Below are 17,265 nucleotides of genomic sequence, written 5' to 3' on the forward strand. Positions count from 1 at the left end.
CTCACCACCAAAGCTATAGACTGGAGTTTGAATCCTGGGACTCACCAGGAGGAAAGAGAGAACCAACCTCTTTTAAGTTGTCCTCTGACCAATAAACAAGTATCGTGACCTGTGTGCCTCAACCCCACAAGTAATTTCAGGGGGAAGTGCTGGGTGCAGTGGCTCACAGTGATGGGTGGATGCATGCACTCCTAGATCTTCAGAGCTGGAGGTAGGAGGACTAAGAGTTCAAGCTGCTCAACAAAACAGACCCTGTCTCAAAAAACCCAGGGGGAGATGGACACCAGAATTTGAGTGAAGTTGAAGTATGTGTTCAGAACAGAGTGGAAGGCTGAGCTATGCTGTTTTTGTATTTTTCAGTATTTATGAAATATTAGCATTAGAAACGTTTCTTTTTAAAAGTATCACCAGCTTTCTAATGTGAGGCCCCCATCTCATCGGTCACTTCTTTGGGCCTCAGTTTCTTATCTCTAAGATGGAGCCCTTAACTACAAGATACTCCTCTGTGTTAGAAAAGTTCAAACCAACCCTACAGGGGCTTTGAGAGTTTAGAAAACTGACTGGGTTTCTCTTCTGGAAAAAAACTGAGCTACAGCAGAATTCTAGAGCCAGATCCTGAAGGGAAGGAGGGAGAAAGAGGAATTCCTCTTTGCCAAAGGAAGGAGGAGACTTCAAGAGAAGTGTAGGAAGATTTGCCTGAGGGAAAAGTGTGGTAGAGGTATCTGATGAGCACAAGATTGTTACCACCTGGAGATGCTGGAAGCTGGAAGAATCTTGAAAACTGGGAAAGTGTGGCGCCTACCTCAGATTGTCAAGTGCCCGATTCCTGCAGAAGTCAGGGCCTGAACTAAACACTGGTACGAGTGTGGTGGCAATTCTGTGTTACCATTAAGTATAGGCAAGTAGCCCCAGGCCCAGGCCGCAGTAGGACTTCAACAATTACTTCCCAAATGGGTGAATATCACTGGCAAAGACCTCAGTTTACTTACCCGTGAGATGACAAGTTACTAGGGAGCCATAGCATACCTCTCACGCATGATGGAGCTAACTCAATTTGGCAGGTCCGCATCGGGAAGTTCCAAGGGACTAAGCCACTGTCCAAGGTCAAGGTTCCCAACTGGTACCGGGGACTGCAAACCAAGGCTTTTCCTGTGGACCCGCCTCTGAGTGCGGCCTCACGCCCCAAATCCCGCTTCTAAGACTTAAGTTCAGTGCTTTAAGTCGGGACAGTAGATCCCACCGGGAGACACCTGAGCCGAGCCCAATCCGCTCACCTCTCAGCCATGGCTGCTCAAGGATTGTCGGGGACTGTGGCTAGGATGTCCCAGTCCACATGAAGGAACTCATGGGCAGGGGCGCACGAAAGGACCCCAGTGCTCTGAGGGCTACTCCGGGCAGTCGGGGCCGCTACTGTTCCAGTGCGACTTCAGGTAGGTGCGAGGTTATTTTACAGGCTGCTGGCAGGAGACGCCCTGGTCAGCATTTATTTGGCAGGGGGAAAATCCGGCCCTAAGGCCGCGCCCCCGCCACCACTGGGTGGGAGTTTGGGCGACCCCGCCCTAGGCGTCAGCCGGCTCTTCCCTCCCCCACCCTGGGGTTCGGAATTGGAGCGGAAAAAGAGCGAGCCGTGAGAAGTCTTAAAAGCGGGGTGGCGGTAACGAACGGAACCTTTCTAGGTTAGTTGAGATACCCTTTCCTGAAGTTGAAAACCATTAGGTTCCCTTCACCTCCTCTTGGAGGTGACGCGGGCAGAGGGAGTGAGGGAATAGTTTGTATTCTAATTCCCACCAACTGGGCTGGAATCCTCAGGCCAGATGAGGGAAGTGATTTCCTCAAGGTCACTCAGCAAAACCACTCGGTGCCACGCTCCAGATCAGGTGTTTGCCGCCCTCCCCCTTCCCCGCCTTCACCCCCCCAGAACCCGGTCCCAGCCGCCACGCGCGAAGAGAAGTGCTGACCCGGACCGGACAAGAATTTGGGGCGAACGGTGTGCTCGCGACAGCCTACACCTCCACATCTGGGCATGAAACTGGGAGCCCCGTCGCCGCCGCCCTGGCTGGGGATGCAACGTGCGGGTCACCTCAAGCTCCACCCAGACCCGCGCGCGCGCGCGGCTCCTTTAAGAAAAGTTCTCTGAAAGAGTTCATCAAAGTTTAAAAACTTGTCTTGGAGAAGGGAGCGGTGGGGTGCGGAGAGCCGAGTGGCGGAGAGAACGGGAGAGGGGGTCGACCGAGGAAACGGAGACGGGAAAACGCCCGAGCTGAGGAAGGCAAAGAGGCCGGAGCGTCGCGGCCCGGGCCGGGGCGAGCCCGCAGTGGGCTGCGGGGATTGGCTGCGCGTTCCCCCGGAGACCGCGGGGCGGGGGAGGGGCGGGCCGGGCCCCAGCTGAGGCCGGTTCCGGCGCCCGCCCCCTCCCCCGGCGCCCGCCCCCCGCCGCCGCGAGCGCACTCGCGGGCCGCAGTGAAAAGCCGGAGGCGGCGGCCGCACGGGCTCCGCTCGGGTTCCCGGTGTCTTGCCCCTCCGGCCACCTCCCGCACCCGCCAAACTTAATGTGACCCCCTTCCTTTCTCCTTAGCCTGACGCGGCAGCAGCCGGTTTCCTCACGAGCCCGCACTCTCCTCAGGGGCGCACGGCTCGCCGTGCCCCTGCCCACCACGGGACCGACCGTCCCTCTCCCCTCTCCGCGTCCCCCTCACCATGAGCAACCTGAAGCCGGACGTCGAGCACTGCACGGGCGCGGGCACCGGCACCGGCACGGGCCCCAGCGGCCCGCTGGAGGAGGAGGTGGGTGTGCGGCCGCGGGACCCGGCGCGCGTGAGGTGCACGCGGAGGTGGGCGCGGGAGCAGGGCACGCGGGGCCACAGGGGGCGCGAGGTCGTGCGGGCCACCGCTCCTGGCGCCTTCCCGCCGCTGCCCTTCGCCCTGGGGAGGGGCAGCCCGTGTCCAGCGGGCGGGGGCGTGCGGCCTGGACTGGCCCGGCGGGGCCGGCATTGTCTCCCCGCCCTCTGGGGATCTAGGAGGGCGCGCGTCGGCCGCCATCCGCGTGTCCCCGTGGTGGGCTTCTGGCGCCGCGGGCGTCCTACGCCCGCTGCCCTCCTTCCCCACGCCGGGTCCGGCTTGCGCTTCGCCTGAGGCGCGCCTCCTGGGTGGCCTGGACCCCCGCCCGGGCTGGAAGGAGCTGAGAGGGATTATCCCGGTGGTCATGCAGGAGGCTTGCTCACCCTCCAGTCTTTCCACCTCGACCCCTCCCGGTGACCTTGGAGGCCTGGCCAGCCGCCCAGCGCCTAGGTTAGAGCTGTGGTCTCTGAGCAGGCGGGCTTTCCTCCCTGTCTCAGAACTTGGCTTCTTCAGAGAGTTGAACCGGCAATTTAATTAAAGTTGGAAAAGAGAGAACTTAGACTCATTGAGTGTTCCCTGTTCTTGCCCTTTGACCTAGTAGCCACACCAGTACCCCAAACTGGCTTGGGTGGGATCTTCCAAAGAGAGGTAACATAATCTTGTTCAACTGCCCTATTGCTGAAAAGGGGGCTATGAGACCGCGTCAAGGAATCACCAGTGCCTGTGGTTTCGTCGGCTGGTAAGGACGACGCACATGTGGAGGATAAAAAAACCCTTAAAGGTAGCAGCGAATGGAAGCTAGGCAGGCAGGCCGGCAGGCTGGCTGGCCGGCTGGCCCAACTGCTAGGGGTTCCATACTTCTAGGAAACGTATGCTGTGTCACTCCAAGGCTGAGAGACCCTTCCTGCCCCGCCCTGGCATACTTTTGCCCAGGAAACCGAGGGTCAGTTATCCAGCCCTAGCGCCCTTCCCCTTGGTCTGGGGTAGAAACCGCAGAGGCCCTGATGTTTCTTACTGGTTGTGCTAATGACCCGCTGTTGGGTTGGGCCAGCAAGAGGCCTGCTACCAGCTTTGGTGCACCAGTGGCATGACATCTTGATAATCTAGGTTTGGATCCCGGAACAAGGAGGCAGGGAATTATATGCAATGATTCACTCAAACGATGGAAAGTGGGAGGAGGGGGAACGCCTGGCGTCTCTGCTCGTAGTTCTGGAGTAGTAGCTGGTCTTGATTTCTGTTGGCTTTGTCCTTTTTGAGCCTTTGAGGGCCTTCACCCCATCCTGGTCTACCTGATTTTTAGACTCTCCTCTGAGAGTTGGGAGTGAGGAGTGTGTTGTTTGCTATTATTGTGTCTGCCATCCCAGCTTGTTTTCCCACCCCTTGTGCTGAAATTGAGGCAGGGCAAGTGATTTTCCTGAAGCTGTTTCAGGACCCCCAAATTCTGCATCTATTAAAAGGTTGACCCTCAGCAGGGACTTCACACTTAATGAAAGGCTGACCAGATCCTCAGCCCCACTGTTCTGGGGGAGGGAACTAGCCAGATGGCCACACGGAAGAGTTAGAAAAAGTGTGTGGGGCTTTGGTTACTTTTAAAAATTGTCTTTCTGGGAGAGAGGGCAGGCTATTCAAAAAGTAGAGCCACTGCTCTTTCCTCTAAGGGACTGGAGGTAGGCCTTGGTGGTTCAGAGTCCTGAGTGGTACCTGCAGAGGGACATGGGCTTGAATTTAGTATTTAGCAGAGTAATAAGCTGTAGGTCCTTATTTGGGCAGCATGTATATTAAAATAAGAATACAAGATAGATCAGCATGGGCTCTGTTAAAAGTGACGCAAAAACCATGAAGCATTTCAATTTGAAAGATAAAATAGAACTGGTAAAATAGGTAACTGGGTAAAGGTGTTTTGGTACCAAGCTTGACTATCTGCTCGGTGGAATCCTCATGGTGGAGAGAAAGAGAGAGAAGTAATTCTTGGAAGTTGTCCTCTAGTCCCCACAGAGTGCCCTAGCACTCGTTCTCCACCACGACCACATAAAAACAAATTAAAATAAGGGTATGGGGGATCTCCTGGTTCCCCTTGTCTGCTCTTGTCTGGTGAGAATAAGAGTCCCTTCCCTCAACAGCATTTTGATCAGTAACCCACGAACTCTCAGCTCCATCTCTTTCTGGTTGCTTGGCTGGAGCTTGTCTCCTTCAGTTTAGGTGGTCCCAAGCAGTCAGTTTTACAGTCCCTAAAAGGGTCATCCCAAAATACTGTTGGCATTGGTGATTTACGGCTGTGGCCAAAACTGGCTCTTCCCAATCATCTATTGATTAGCTATAGCAAGCCTGGAGAAGTAAAGGCTACAGTCTACCTTTAACACCTCACTTCCCAAGGATACCAGGTTGCAGAAGGATGTGTTTTCTTGGTTCTAGGAGGAATGAAGCCCTGGCTCAACTTGAACTGCTTTTGTATAGTCAGGTTTCCCTGCTTGCCGCCTGCTCTATGAGGATTCATCCACACTGTGAACCTCAGGTCCTTCTCAGGGATATAGATGAAAGGATTGCAGGCAGGGGTGGGAGTGAGGAGGACTTGCCTGGGAGTGGTGGTGGTGTCTACCAAGGTGACACTAGGAAGCTAGAGGTTAGCTCTCCCTGAGATGAGGGTGAGTAGGGTAGGAGGTTGCTAGTGAGTGAAAAGGACATTCCAAAATGTATGGCATACATCAAAGGGTGACTCCCAGGGCAGAGGCACGAGAAGCCTAGGTTCAAGGCTAGCTTGGCTCCAGAGAGTGAGGCCTTGTTTCAAAAGCAAAGCTTTTTTTTGAAGGGAGCAGCAGGGTCGTATGGATTATGGGTCCTCGCTGTTTATTTAGATAGCTGCTAGTATTTTGCTATGTGGAGAAATAGCAAAAGCTAAAGCCACATTATGAAAGGTCCGAGAACATGTGAAGTAGGGAGGAAATTGCCGCTTTCTTGCGCTTGAAATGTGTTAAAAGCTTTGAGACTCTTTGACAGTGGGAATTGAGGGAGAAGCTGAAGTTTCTGTTTAGTCGAAGGCTATACCCTCCTCCAGGTGGTCTTGATAGAGCACCAGATGTCGTTACATAGATCCTGAAAATCCTGCTTAGATTATAGTGATTCTCTTAGGTGGGGAGGTAGTGTCTATGGAGAGCAGTGTGTGGTATTTATTTATTGAGAGGGTCTTGCTACATGGCATAGGCTGTCTAGGATTGCTATCCTATCCTGAAACGATGTTGCTTAGTCATCATGACCTCAAATTCTTGATCCTCCTGCCTCAGCCTTCTGAACACTGGCTTTACTGTATTATTGGAATTACAGGTGTGTGCTACTAGTCAATGTTACTTAAAGCTACTTTATTGCCGTATGATTGACACTGATGAAGCTACATTTATTCAACATGTAATTTGATGAGTTTGGAGACTTGTCCATAGTTACTTTTTGTATTTGTTTTGGTTTTTTTTTTTTTTTTTTTTTTTTTTTTTGGTGCTAAGGATTAATCCCCAAGGCATCACTGATGCTAACTAAGCAAGCAAGTGGTCTGTCATTGAGCAGAATCCTAGCCCCCTACAGTAACTTTATTTTTAGAGGCCTAACTGGCCTAGAACTTGATCTGCCTCTGCCTCCCAGGTGCTGGGATTAACCTACAGTAATTTTTAATTACAAAGCATCCTTAAGTCATCGAAGTGTGGTATTTGGATTCTTGAATTGAAGGTATAAGTTTCTAAGACTGAAAGAAGTTAGTTTGTTTTTAAGACAGGGTCTCACTACCTAGCCCTGGATGACCTGAAACTTAACAGAGTTCCTCTTGATTCTGCTTCCCCAATGCTGGGATTAAAGGCATGTGCTATCACTCCCAGATTGTAAAGTTTTCTGTTAACCTAATTGTAAAGTGTAGAAAGTCAGGAGTAGTGGTAGTCAGTGTATCTATAATTGGACCTATGACTGTTACCCTTCCTTCCCACAGTAGCTGGGATGAGAGGATGTATCCTCACCGGGTGACAGGCCCCTTTGATAAGTTAGAGCTTAACTCTCCTCTCGGAGGTGTGAGGTAGGACGATATCAGGCCTGCAGTGATGGACAGGCCAAGGTTAGTCTAAATGAATGCAAAGGAATTCTAGAGTCCAGTGTATGACATGGGCATCTTCCCCTCTTTTTTTCCTTCAAATTTTAGTTTTTAGTTCTGTCTAGGATATGTGTGTGTTAGTGTATGTAAGTGCAATGCTCTTGTAGGCCATAAGGAAGCACCAGGTCTCCTGGGACTTCAGTTATAGGTGGATTCTGGTACCTAATTGAACTTAGGTACCATGCAAGCCCAGTAAGGGCTTTTAACTACCAAACCATCTCTCTAGTCCTCCATTTCCCTTTTCTTTTCCTTGACATCAGAAACATTTTGAAGATGAGTGTGGATGGGTCATGCCTGTGATTCTAGCTCTGAAGAGGTTGAGACAAAAAGACAGTCTTAAGTTCAAGGCTATTCTGAATTACATAGGAATTTTAAGCCAGGGAGGACTACAGAACAAAAGCCTGTCTCGATACACACATCCAAACCCACCAAACAAAGCTGGATATGGTGTTGAATGCTTCAAATCCCAGCGTTTGGGAAGGAGCAGGAGGGATGGGACTTCAAGGTCATTAGCTATATTATAAGTCTTGTTGTGAAGAGACACCATGACCAAGGCAACTTTTTTTTTTTAAAGATTTATTTATTTATTTTGTATATGAGTACACTGTTGCTGTCTTCAGACACACCAGAAGAAGGCATCGGATCCCTTTACAGATGGTTGTGAGCCACCATGTGGTTGCTGGGATTTGAACTCAGGACCTCTGGAAGAGCAGTCAGTGCTCTTAACCACTGAGCCATCTCTCCAGCCCAAGGCAACTCTTACAAAAGAGAAAGGAAAGCATTTTAATCAGGGGCTTGTTTACAGTTTCAGATAATGGGAAGTATGGCAGGAGGCATGGTGCTAGAAAAATACTTGAGAGCCACATCCTGATCCAAAGGCAGAGACACACAGACACTTAAGCTCAGCGTGGGCTTTTGAAACCCCAGAGCCCACCCCCAGTGACACACTTCCTCCAAGAAGGCCACATCCCCTAATCCTTTCAAAGAGTGCCACTTCCTGGTGGCTAAGCATTCAAATATATGAGCCTATGGGAGCCATTCTTATTCAAACCACTACAGCTGGATTACCCTGGGCTACCTGAAGAGACCTTTTCTCTCTCCAAAAAGGCTAGGCTTATTTTGCTGCACATCTCTAATCCCAGCACTTGGGAGGTAGAGGCAGGCAGTCTGCATAGTGAGTTCCAGGCCAACCAGGGCTAAATAAGAGAAAAAAGAAAGGAAAAGAAAAAGCAAACCACAGAAAAACATAACAAACCATCCACCCCAACCACCAACATAAACCTACACACAGCTTGGTGCTTGTCTGAAGCTCTCCAATGAGGGAGGAAGTCTTCTATATTTCTAGGCACTTACATGGAAGCATGGCCCAGGCAAATGGATCCAGGAGGAATCTGTGAAGAGGTCAGTCTCCTCCGCTCTTTAGGGGCTGTGTGGATGTATCTGTCTTCTCTGCTCGATGAAGAGGCTGCATTGCTAGTAGTAAGTAAACTTGTCTGTAGTGTATGCCTTAGGCATTGTGCTGAGTATCCATCTTAGTTCTTCCTCTTATAGTAGCACTGCAGAGTCCTTACATTAAACAGAGACCAGAGGCTTGCTTTCTCAGGGCTGGAGTCAGTGCTTAACCACACACTGCACCTCTTCTGTTTTACATTAGGGTTGGTGAGATGTGGTAGTGTGAAGGGGGAAAAATGTAATCAGTTTCTGGCTTTCCTCGTACCTGTGGTCAAACCCAGGCCTCTGTGCTTGCTACTCAGATATTCTACGTCTGAGATTCTACACTTGCAGCCCCGGAGAAAAGGAATATGCTTTTGTTTTGAGACAGGGTCCTTGGCTTAATAGTACTAGAACTTGCTAAGTAGACCACATTAGACCGGGTCAACCTCAAACTCACAGAGATCTGCCTGCCAATGCTTGAGTGCTGGGATTAAAGTGTCACCGTGCCCAGCTGCAACCAAAAAATGTGAGGGTTGAGTTCTGGGTCCCCAAAGTAGACGGTACCTAGTGATTGAGTCAGGCTGTCTGTTGTAGGCTGGTGCCAACCTAAGACCTGGCCGTGGATGATGAGTAATGGCCTCCAGACAAAAGCTTTATTTTATCATACACGTTCAGAATTGCCATTGTCTGGGAATTACGAAAATGACTCGGTTATATTTAAGTTCTCTACAGGAGTCCTAAGCCTTAGTCATCTATAAATGGGGCTGATTGTTTCCATACCTCATTTCCACAGACCACTGTGAACGCCTTAATTAAAGAAATGAACAGTTTTGCTCTCAAGTGACTACTGCCATTCTAGAGACATTTTCTTGGGATTCCATCTCTTCTCTATATGTAGGCATCCTGGCTGGTTTGCTCCATAGAGAGTCAGCTATTGAGTCCCATTCAGTATTTGAACATGCTGGTTCTCCAGCCTCCTGTCTTCTGGATTGGTATTGCTAAATTCCATGTTAGGGTCACAGCAGGGTCTGGGGGTGCTGCCTTTTCTTTGTTTTAAGCCATTTATCCCATTGGGTCCTGGACCAGATGGAGAGGAGGGAGAGTCAGTCCCTGGTTCAGGGCTATCCGGAATGGAGCTCCATGTGAGCTATGATCTGACTATGCCCACCCTTTGCCATATGAATGCTTAGTCACCAGGGAGTAGAACTCTGATTGGATCAAAAGGATTAGGAGATGCATGTTCCTGTTGGAGGGAGCGTATCACTGGGGGTGAGCTTTGAGGTTTTCAAAAGCCCACATCCAGTCCAGTGTTTGTCTTTTGTAATCTGTGGATGAGGATGTAGCGCTCAGCTATTGCCTCAGTGCCATACGTGTTCCCACGATGGTGAACTAAACCTCTGAAACTGCAAGCAAGCTCCTCATGAAAATGTTTTCTTTAATAAGTGTTCCCTTGATCATGGTGTCTCTTCTCAGAAATAGGAAAATGACTAAGACGCCAGGCATGAAAGCAAGTGATATCATGATAGCCCATCACACAAGGCGAATGGGGAGGAAGGTGGACTTGTGAGAGTTCTTTAATGCTGGGAATGCCTCTGGGTGTGCCCTCTGTTTCACCTGGAGCCACATGGCCATCACATCTGCCGCCAGCATCCTCCTGTAGCACCAACTCTGCACAGCGTGGCATTTCTTGTCAGCTTTAGTTTTCTAAATGAGACATAGGTCAGTGCGCATGACAGGCTTTGACTGATTGTGTTCATAAAACATGAAGCCTTCTCCTGAGGCAAGGAACAGCTTAAGAGGATGAAGCCTGAAGCCTTACTCAGTACTTTACTTACTCAGCTCTGTTTCTCCCCTTAGATCACTTGCTGGTAGTCCCCAGTCTCTGTTCTTCCCACTCCTATACACAGTCAATACTTTAGGGTATATTTTACAGCCTGGAGGGTAAGAGCCCCAAATTTTCCAAGCATCTTGAACTTTAACCTCCAGCTCTTGTCTTCAGGCTATCTAATCCCAGAGCTGGCTTGTCTGTAAAAAACGGGAGCCCATACCTGCCTGTTTCATCTGCTATCTCAAAAGGGGTGTCAAGCGTACGAGCCAGTGATTGGTTTGTATGAACAAATGTAACTACAAAGTGTGGTTCAGAATACAACCTCACAGCCAACCTCTGATGACATGTAATTGGGGGCTGGAGTTTGCTGGGCAGTCACAATGATGGGACAGACACTGAGGTCTGGGACTTTCTACCTGGTCTGATTTAGCGATAATGATCAAAAGCTTTGGGATAAGGTGTCATGTGATCAAGAACTACCTAGAAAACCATATGGTTGTTGTGTTAGGGAGCCACTGAGCCAGAGTACTGGACTCCAGGGAGCCCGTGTCTCTAGGTTCATAGCCACTGCTTACCACAGTGCTGCTTGCTCTTTCCCTGTGCCCACGATTAGTGCCTTATAAGTCCTGGGTCTGCAGGCCATGTTGCTAACATTCCATCCACCCCGCGTCAAGTGGCCCTATACAGAGCCTTCTTTCCCTGGGAGGGGTGAGATTTAACTTGCTGTGCCAAGACCAAGCCTAGGACCCAAGCAGAATCCTACTTCACCCTCAAGCACATCAAAGAAAAGGTGGCCCCTGAGATCCGACTGATTGCCCTGAGGTTCCTACCTGGCAACCTCAGCATTGGTCCAGCGGTGACCCACCCCCTTCATAGTCCTGGGCCCAAGGTGGCCTAAAGGCACACCACCTAGCTTTTGCCTTACTCACAGGATTTGTCTGTCCTTTATGTGCCACCCTTTGCTTTCTTGTGGGCAGAAGCACCGAGGCTCTCAGGAGAGCATTGCTCCCGTCTTACCCTGAGTAGTTAGTGTTTTGAGATAGTCTCTGTGTAAACCCAGCTGTCCTGGAACTCTGTAGATCAGGCTGGCTTGCCTCTGCCTGGGAGCTGGGAATAAAGCTGTGTGCCACCACACCTGGCCCTTACTCTGAGTCTCCATGACCTTCGAGGAGTCCAGGAGTGGTTCGTTCTTCATGGCTCATTCTGCAGTGTATGCACAAAGAAAGTCTGGTAACGTAAGTGCAGTAGTACATACCTGTCATCTCTGCTTTGAGAGGTTGACAGGGGAGAATTGTTTAGGCAGCTAGGTTCAGTGCCTTCCTGGGACAAATGGTGACAGATCATCTAGAAAGGAAGAAGGAAAAATTTGGGTTTTTATACTGTTGGAATTGTGAGGGGAGCTGTTCTTTATAGCAGAGATAGGCCTGCAGCCACTTGTCCTTTGGCAGTAAGTAGAGCCTGAGACTTCACCCTAGGCCTCCTGATAACTAATTTAAGGCTTTTTTTCTTGCATTTCTCTAAGTCTTGTTGGCAGTTGTCTTACGGTCAGGAAGTGAAGCCTGAATCCAGTTTCTTGCTTCAGTGGAGTCTCCCTTGCAGTGATCACTTCACATCCCAGGATTATAGCATCTCTATAGGATGTTTTTGTGTCAGGAAAACTTTATATGTAGACAGAGGGTGTGTGCCTGTGCGTTCCACTGATTGACTAACACCTATCCAGAAAGAAATAGAGGAAGACGGTGTTACTCACATAGAGGACAGAGATGGCAGTCTTCCGGTTTTACCTCCCACCTCATTTGTTTGTGAGACAGTGTTGTGACTCTGTGAGTCTGTCTGGCTTAGAACCTGCTATGTACACCAGGCAGGTCTGTAACTCTGCCTTCCCCACTTCTGGGATCAAAGGTTCTATCAGACCCAGCTTTGGACCGTCTTAGAACTCCGAGTCTAGTCTCAAAATCTCATGGCTATTCTCTTGCCTCAGCCTCCAGAGTGTTGGTGTTACAGGTGTGAGCCACATTGGCTTGCCTGCTCCTTTTACCTCTTTAAAGCCGGTCTGTTTAGGACTAACCACAGCATCACCCTCCCTCACCCACCCTGGTGATCTTTAAGGTACTGTTTCTCTCTCCTTTGGTCAGAGCTGAAAGCAGCTTGTCTGGGGATGGGGGGGTGGGGTGGGGGGTGGGAATAAGGCTGCTTCACACTGGGGCCTAAACAGACTGACCTAGTAAGATCAGAGTCTGGAGAGGGGGCATCGACTCATGAGCCAAGCACTTGGGGACCTTAAAGCTACTTTTTACTTGTGCAATGGCTGCTAGCAGCTCACTGGACCCCTGGGTCCTGGTTTTCTCATCTAAAAATACAGTGTCTTCCAGCTCAAATATTCTTTATTTGGGTTACTACTGAGAACTCAGAATAGGGGAAGGATGTGGGAAGGGCTTACAGGAGTCTTGTTTTTCCCAGTTTGGATTTCCCTCCTCTCCCCTCCCCCTCCTAAGTAGTGTTTTCCATCCAGAGGACTCCAGGAGCCCTAGCTCCCGCCGTGAGTGGGCGGGACTTGAGAGAGAGTCACTGGAACGTTGACGGAATGGATGGTTAGGCAGCAGTCCCTTTCCAGTTTGAATTCTATCTTTAAGAGATGCTAAAAGACTTCTGGAGAAAACTCAGTAGGAGAGCTCTTGGCTTGCTGGACCAAGACTTGGGTTCACTCTCTAGGGCTGCAAATAGACTACACCAAACAAACAACAACAACAAAAAAGATTTAGAGAATTAATTTTCTTTTATTTTTTTCCCTTTTCAAAAATTATCTTTCAGTTTTTACTTTTTGGTTTGTGTGGGTGGGTCACAACGTGTGAGACACCGGCGGGAGCCACTTGCCTTCCCTTTGTTGAGGCAAGGTTTGATTTCTATTGTTTCTATGTCCCTGCGTCTTCAGGCCTGCTATCCCATAAGCTGTAGGGCTGTTTTGCTGTCTCCTGATATACAGCACTGGGTTCTGGAGGTTGACTTTAGATCACTAGCACTTTTAGCCACTGAACTGGCTTCTAGACCCTCTGGTCATTTTGGTTTCTTGACAGCATCTCACTGTAGTCCAGACCCTCCTCCTCTACCTCCTAAGTACTGAGATTTCCAGTGTGGTGGTGCATGCCTTCTAGCCTCTTTCCTTTCTTTCTTTCTTTTTTTTTTTTTTTTGGTTCTTTTTTTTTTTTTTTTCGGAGCTGGGGACGGAACCCAGGGCCTTGCGCTTCCTAGGCAAGTGCTCTACCACTGAGCTAAATCCCCAACCCCTCTTTCTTTTTTTTTTAAAGATTTATTTATTTATTATATATAACTACACTGTAGCTGTCTTCAGATACAACAGAAGAGGGCATCAGATCCCATTACAGATGGCAGTGAGCCACCGTGTGGGTGCTGGGATTTGAATTCAGGACCTCTGGAAGAGCAGTCAGTGCTCTTAACCACTGAGCCATCTCTCCAGCCCACCTCTTTCCTTTCTTGATTTTATCTCTTTTGTAGGATATTTTTATTGCCAAAGTCAAAAGTTTTCCTGTGCGTACCTTCTCCCTGAGTCCTATCCTAGTGGCAGGATTTATGCCAGGCAAGCTCTGATGTTCTTTAGCAATATTTCTAGGGAAGTGATCCTTGAGGTCCTGTCTTGGCTCTTCTATGGCTGGGGTTTGAGGAAGGCTGTGGTTGTCCTTCAGAGGAGTTAAAGGGTAAGAGGGTTTAACGGCCATGGGTGTCACATTGTTGTTGAAAGCAGTGTTTACCCTTTCCATCGATAATAAAATCTGGCATTTATGGAGCCCATCCTCTTAGCCACAGTAATTGAGCAGCGAGCATTTAGTGCTTGGTATGAAGGAGGTCTTTCTGGGTGTAAAAAGCTGTGTAGAATAGAAACTGAACACAGTGGTACAGTTGGGAGGTGGAAGCAGGCGGTCAGGAATTCAAGGTCATCTTCAGCCACGTGGGGCGGCAGAGACCAATTTGGAGTTCGTGGGACCCCATCTCAGAAAACAAAACAAAAAGTAAGACTGGGATATTTCTCCCAATCCTGAACAATGTCAGCTCTGTCCCACTTACATAGAAGACATAGACTTAGTGAGCTGCTGGGTCCCCATCCTGAGGATAAGTTCTCTAATGAAGAGGACCTCCCACTCCCATTTTAGAACCCTGTGTGATCTCCAAGAGGAGGGAAGTCTAAGCAGTTGCTGTTTGAGCCATGACCTTTAGGCTGCCTCCAGTATCTTCCCAACCATGTCTTACCTAGAAGTCACTAGTACTTTGTTTCTGAAAGCTTGTTTAATTTTTTTTCTTCCTTTCTTTTGTTTGTTTGGTATTTTTGTTTGTTTTGTTTTTGTTTGTTTTGGAGACAGGATCTCTTCGTGTATAGCCTCAGCTGTCCTGGAACTCACTCTGTAAACCAGGCTGGGATGAGATCCTGTTGCCTCTGCTTCCAGAGTATTAGGATTAAAGGCATATGCCACCACCAACTGGTTCTTCTTTTTAGAAGATGTATGTATGTATGTATGTATGTATGTATGTATGTATGCATGCATGTATGTATGCATGTATGTATGCATGTATGTATGCATGTATGTATGTGTATGTGTGTATGTATGTATGTATGTATGTATGTGTGTGTGTGTGTGTATGGATGTTTTGTCTTCATCTACTTTTGCATTTGCAGACCAGAAGAAGGTACAGAATCCCGTGGGACTACAGCTATAGACAATAGTGAGCCGTTGTGAATTGAACTCGGGACCTCTGGAAGAACAGTCAGTGCTCTCAACTGTGGAGCCCTCTCTCCAGCCCCTTTTGTCTCTTTAAACAACTGTGAGTTTATTTGAAGGAAGATTTTCATTGACCCTTAGGTGTGAATGGACTCATTAGAGCCCTTCTTATTATTTCTCTCCAGAAAGTGAACCCTAGCCAGACTTAGGGGTGCACACCTGTTATATACAGTACTTAGGAAATCGAAGCAAGAAGATCCAGGATTTAGATTTATGATACCCTGTCTCAAAAACAAATGGGCTGGAGAGGTGACTCGGCAGGTAAGAGCACTGACTGCTCTTCAGAGGTCCTGAGTTCAATTCCCAGCAACCATATGGTGGCTCACAACCATCCGTAATGGGATCTGATGCCTTCTTCTGGGGTGTCTGAAGATAGGAACCGTGTATTTACATAAATTAAATAAATCTTTTTAAAAAAAACAAACAAAATAACAACTTCACTTGTTACATACAACATGGAGAAGACACCCACCCTCTGAGCCTGGGTCTCCTGTCCCATGCCATTAGGCAATGTGGTCAAGAATCTCCCTTTACAGGCATGGTGGCACATCATGCCTTTAATCAAAGCACTCTGGAGACAGGCAGGCAGATCTCTAAGTTCAAGGCCAGTGTGGTCCACAGAGTTAGTTTCAGGACAGCTAGAGTGACACAACCCTGTTTCAAAAAAAATAAAACAAAATCTCCCATTGAATCTGTTTACCAGGAGGATGAGTTTCCACCATGTAGATTTTAAGATGGGAACTGCCCTGGCCCTGTGCCTGTGCATACTGAGTACGAGGCTGACACTGGTTGGACAGAAAGAGCCTAGGAGAAGGCCCTTCTCTCTGAGGGACAGTAAAGACCTAGAGAGTCCCAAGAAGTTGGACATCCAACTACAGCCTGTGGTGTGACATAGCAAGTGGAAGCTGGACTTCTGCTGCACTCCCAGCCTCTGTAGAACAGAGATAGGTCGTAAGGCTTGTGTAAGGGAAGAGCAGCTTTGGGAGTTCCCCGGTCTCTGGCCCTTGGTAGCTGACAGGTAAGAGGTAAATCATTTCATGCTCTTTGTTGACCGTTATATGTGTGCTAGAGTAAGGAGAACTCTCTTGGTCTTGATGTCTGTGTTGTATAGATTGTTGAATAGATTGAAACATTCAGAAAGATGAAGTAACTTCCCTGGGCCACAGCCTAAAGATGAGATCCATTCTCTGCTCCAAGAGATCCTGTTCTCTTGGCTGTTCATAGTGTCATTTTGCCTTGCTGGTCTCTGGCTAAGTTTCTTTAGAGGAACTGAATATGGAGAGAGAGATCTTGAGTGACAGGGCCTTAGTAGATGCTTTGAAAGGTGGACACGTTTTGAGGCTTATTCTTGTCTCTAAGGCTTTGTGTAGGTGGCTTGCTAGAACAGCTCCGACTGGTGGGGCTTCCCTATGTAGCCCTCCCAAGGGTACCAAGGGCCACAGCAGGACTCCAGGGCAGCGGATGGGAACTGAGAAAACCCAGCCAAAAGGATGGATGCTGATGAGTGAGAACGGGGCCGGAGCAGCTGCTCTGAGATGAAGACCTGGGGTGCATGGGGTTGTGTGGAGTCTGATGGTGGAAGCAGTCCACCATCTGTGGACTGCTGTCCAGCCTGTTGAGCTCATACCTCCCTCTACCTTTAGTTTGCTACTTTCTGTGTTTTCCTATCATCTGTAATAAAAAGCTTGAGAAAGGAGGAGACCCAGCTATGGGCCTTAGAGTGCAACTTCTCCAGGGGGTTGCTGTAGGCACAGACCAGTCTTGAGTGCCTGGGTCTCACTCAGCGCTGTTCCTTGGTGAGCCAAGTTGCTTGCAAAGCTGATAGTGGTGACATATGCCTACAATCCCAATTCTTGGGGAGGTGACAAGAAGGCTGTGAGCTTGAAGTCAAATTAAGCTACACTTGAATTCAGGGTCAGTCCTAAGTACATACTAAGACCCAGCTCAGGGAAATGAAAAGGGTGTTGTGTTGGTGGTGCACTCCTTTAGTCCCGGAAGCAGAGGCAGGTGGATCTCTGAGTTCAAGACCAGTGTGGTCTACGTAGAGAGTCCAGGACAGCCAGTGCTACACACAGAAACCCTGTCTATGAAAACAAATATCAACAATAACAAAAAATAAAATAAAAAACAAGTTATTGATCCTTTCTTTTTTTAAAAAAAAAGATTTATTTTTTATATACGAGTACACTGTTGCTGTCTTCAGACAACATGGGATCCCATTACAGATGGTTGTGAGCCACCATGTGGTTGCT

At 48.7% G+C, this 17,265-nt stretch overlaps 1 protein-coding gene across 3 annotated transcripts in view; it reads left to right on the plus strand.

Annotated features, from left to right (window-relative positions):
• The first annotated feature begins 987 nt into the window (after window positions 1-987).
• The window catches only part of Rbpms2 (RNA binding protein, mRNA processing factor 2), a 31,303-nt gene continuing 15,025 nt past the window's right edge, over window positions 988-17,265 (plus strand). Inside the window, exons 1-2 of one of the 3 annotated variants that reach the window (XM_087563460.1) lie at window positions 988-1,430; window positions 2,576-2,784. In XM_087563460.1, coding sequence (XP_087419586.1) covers window positions 2,698-2,784 — 87 coding nt within the window. In that variant the 5' untranslated portion in view covers window positions 988-1,430; window positions 2,576-2,697. 3 annotated transcript variants of the gene reach the window in all.

Source organism: Rattus norvegicus, chromosome 8, assembly GCF_021556685.1.
Source record: "Rattus norvegicus strain SHRSP/BbbUtx chromosome 8, alternate assembly SHRSP_T2T, whole genome shotgun sequence".
NCBI lineage: Eukaryota > Metazoa > Chordata > Mammalia > Rodentia > Muridae > Rattus > Rattus norvegicus.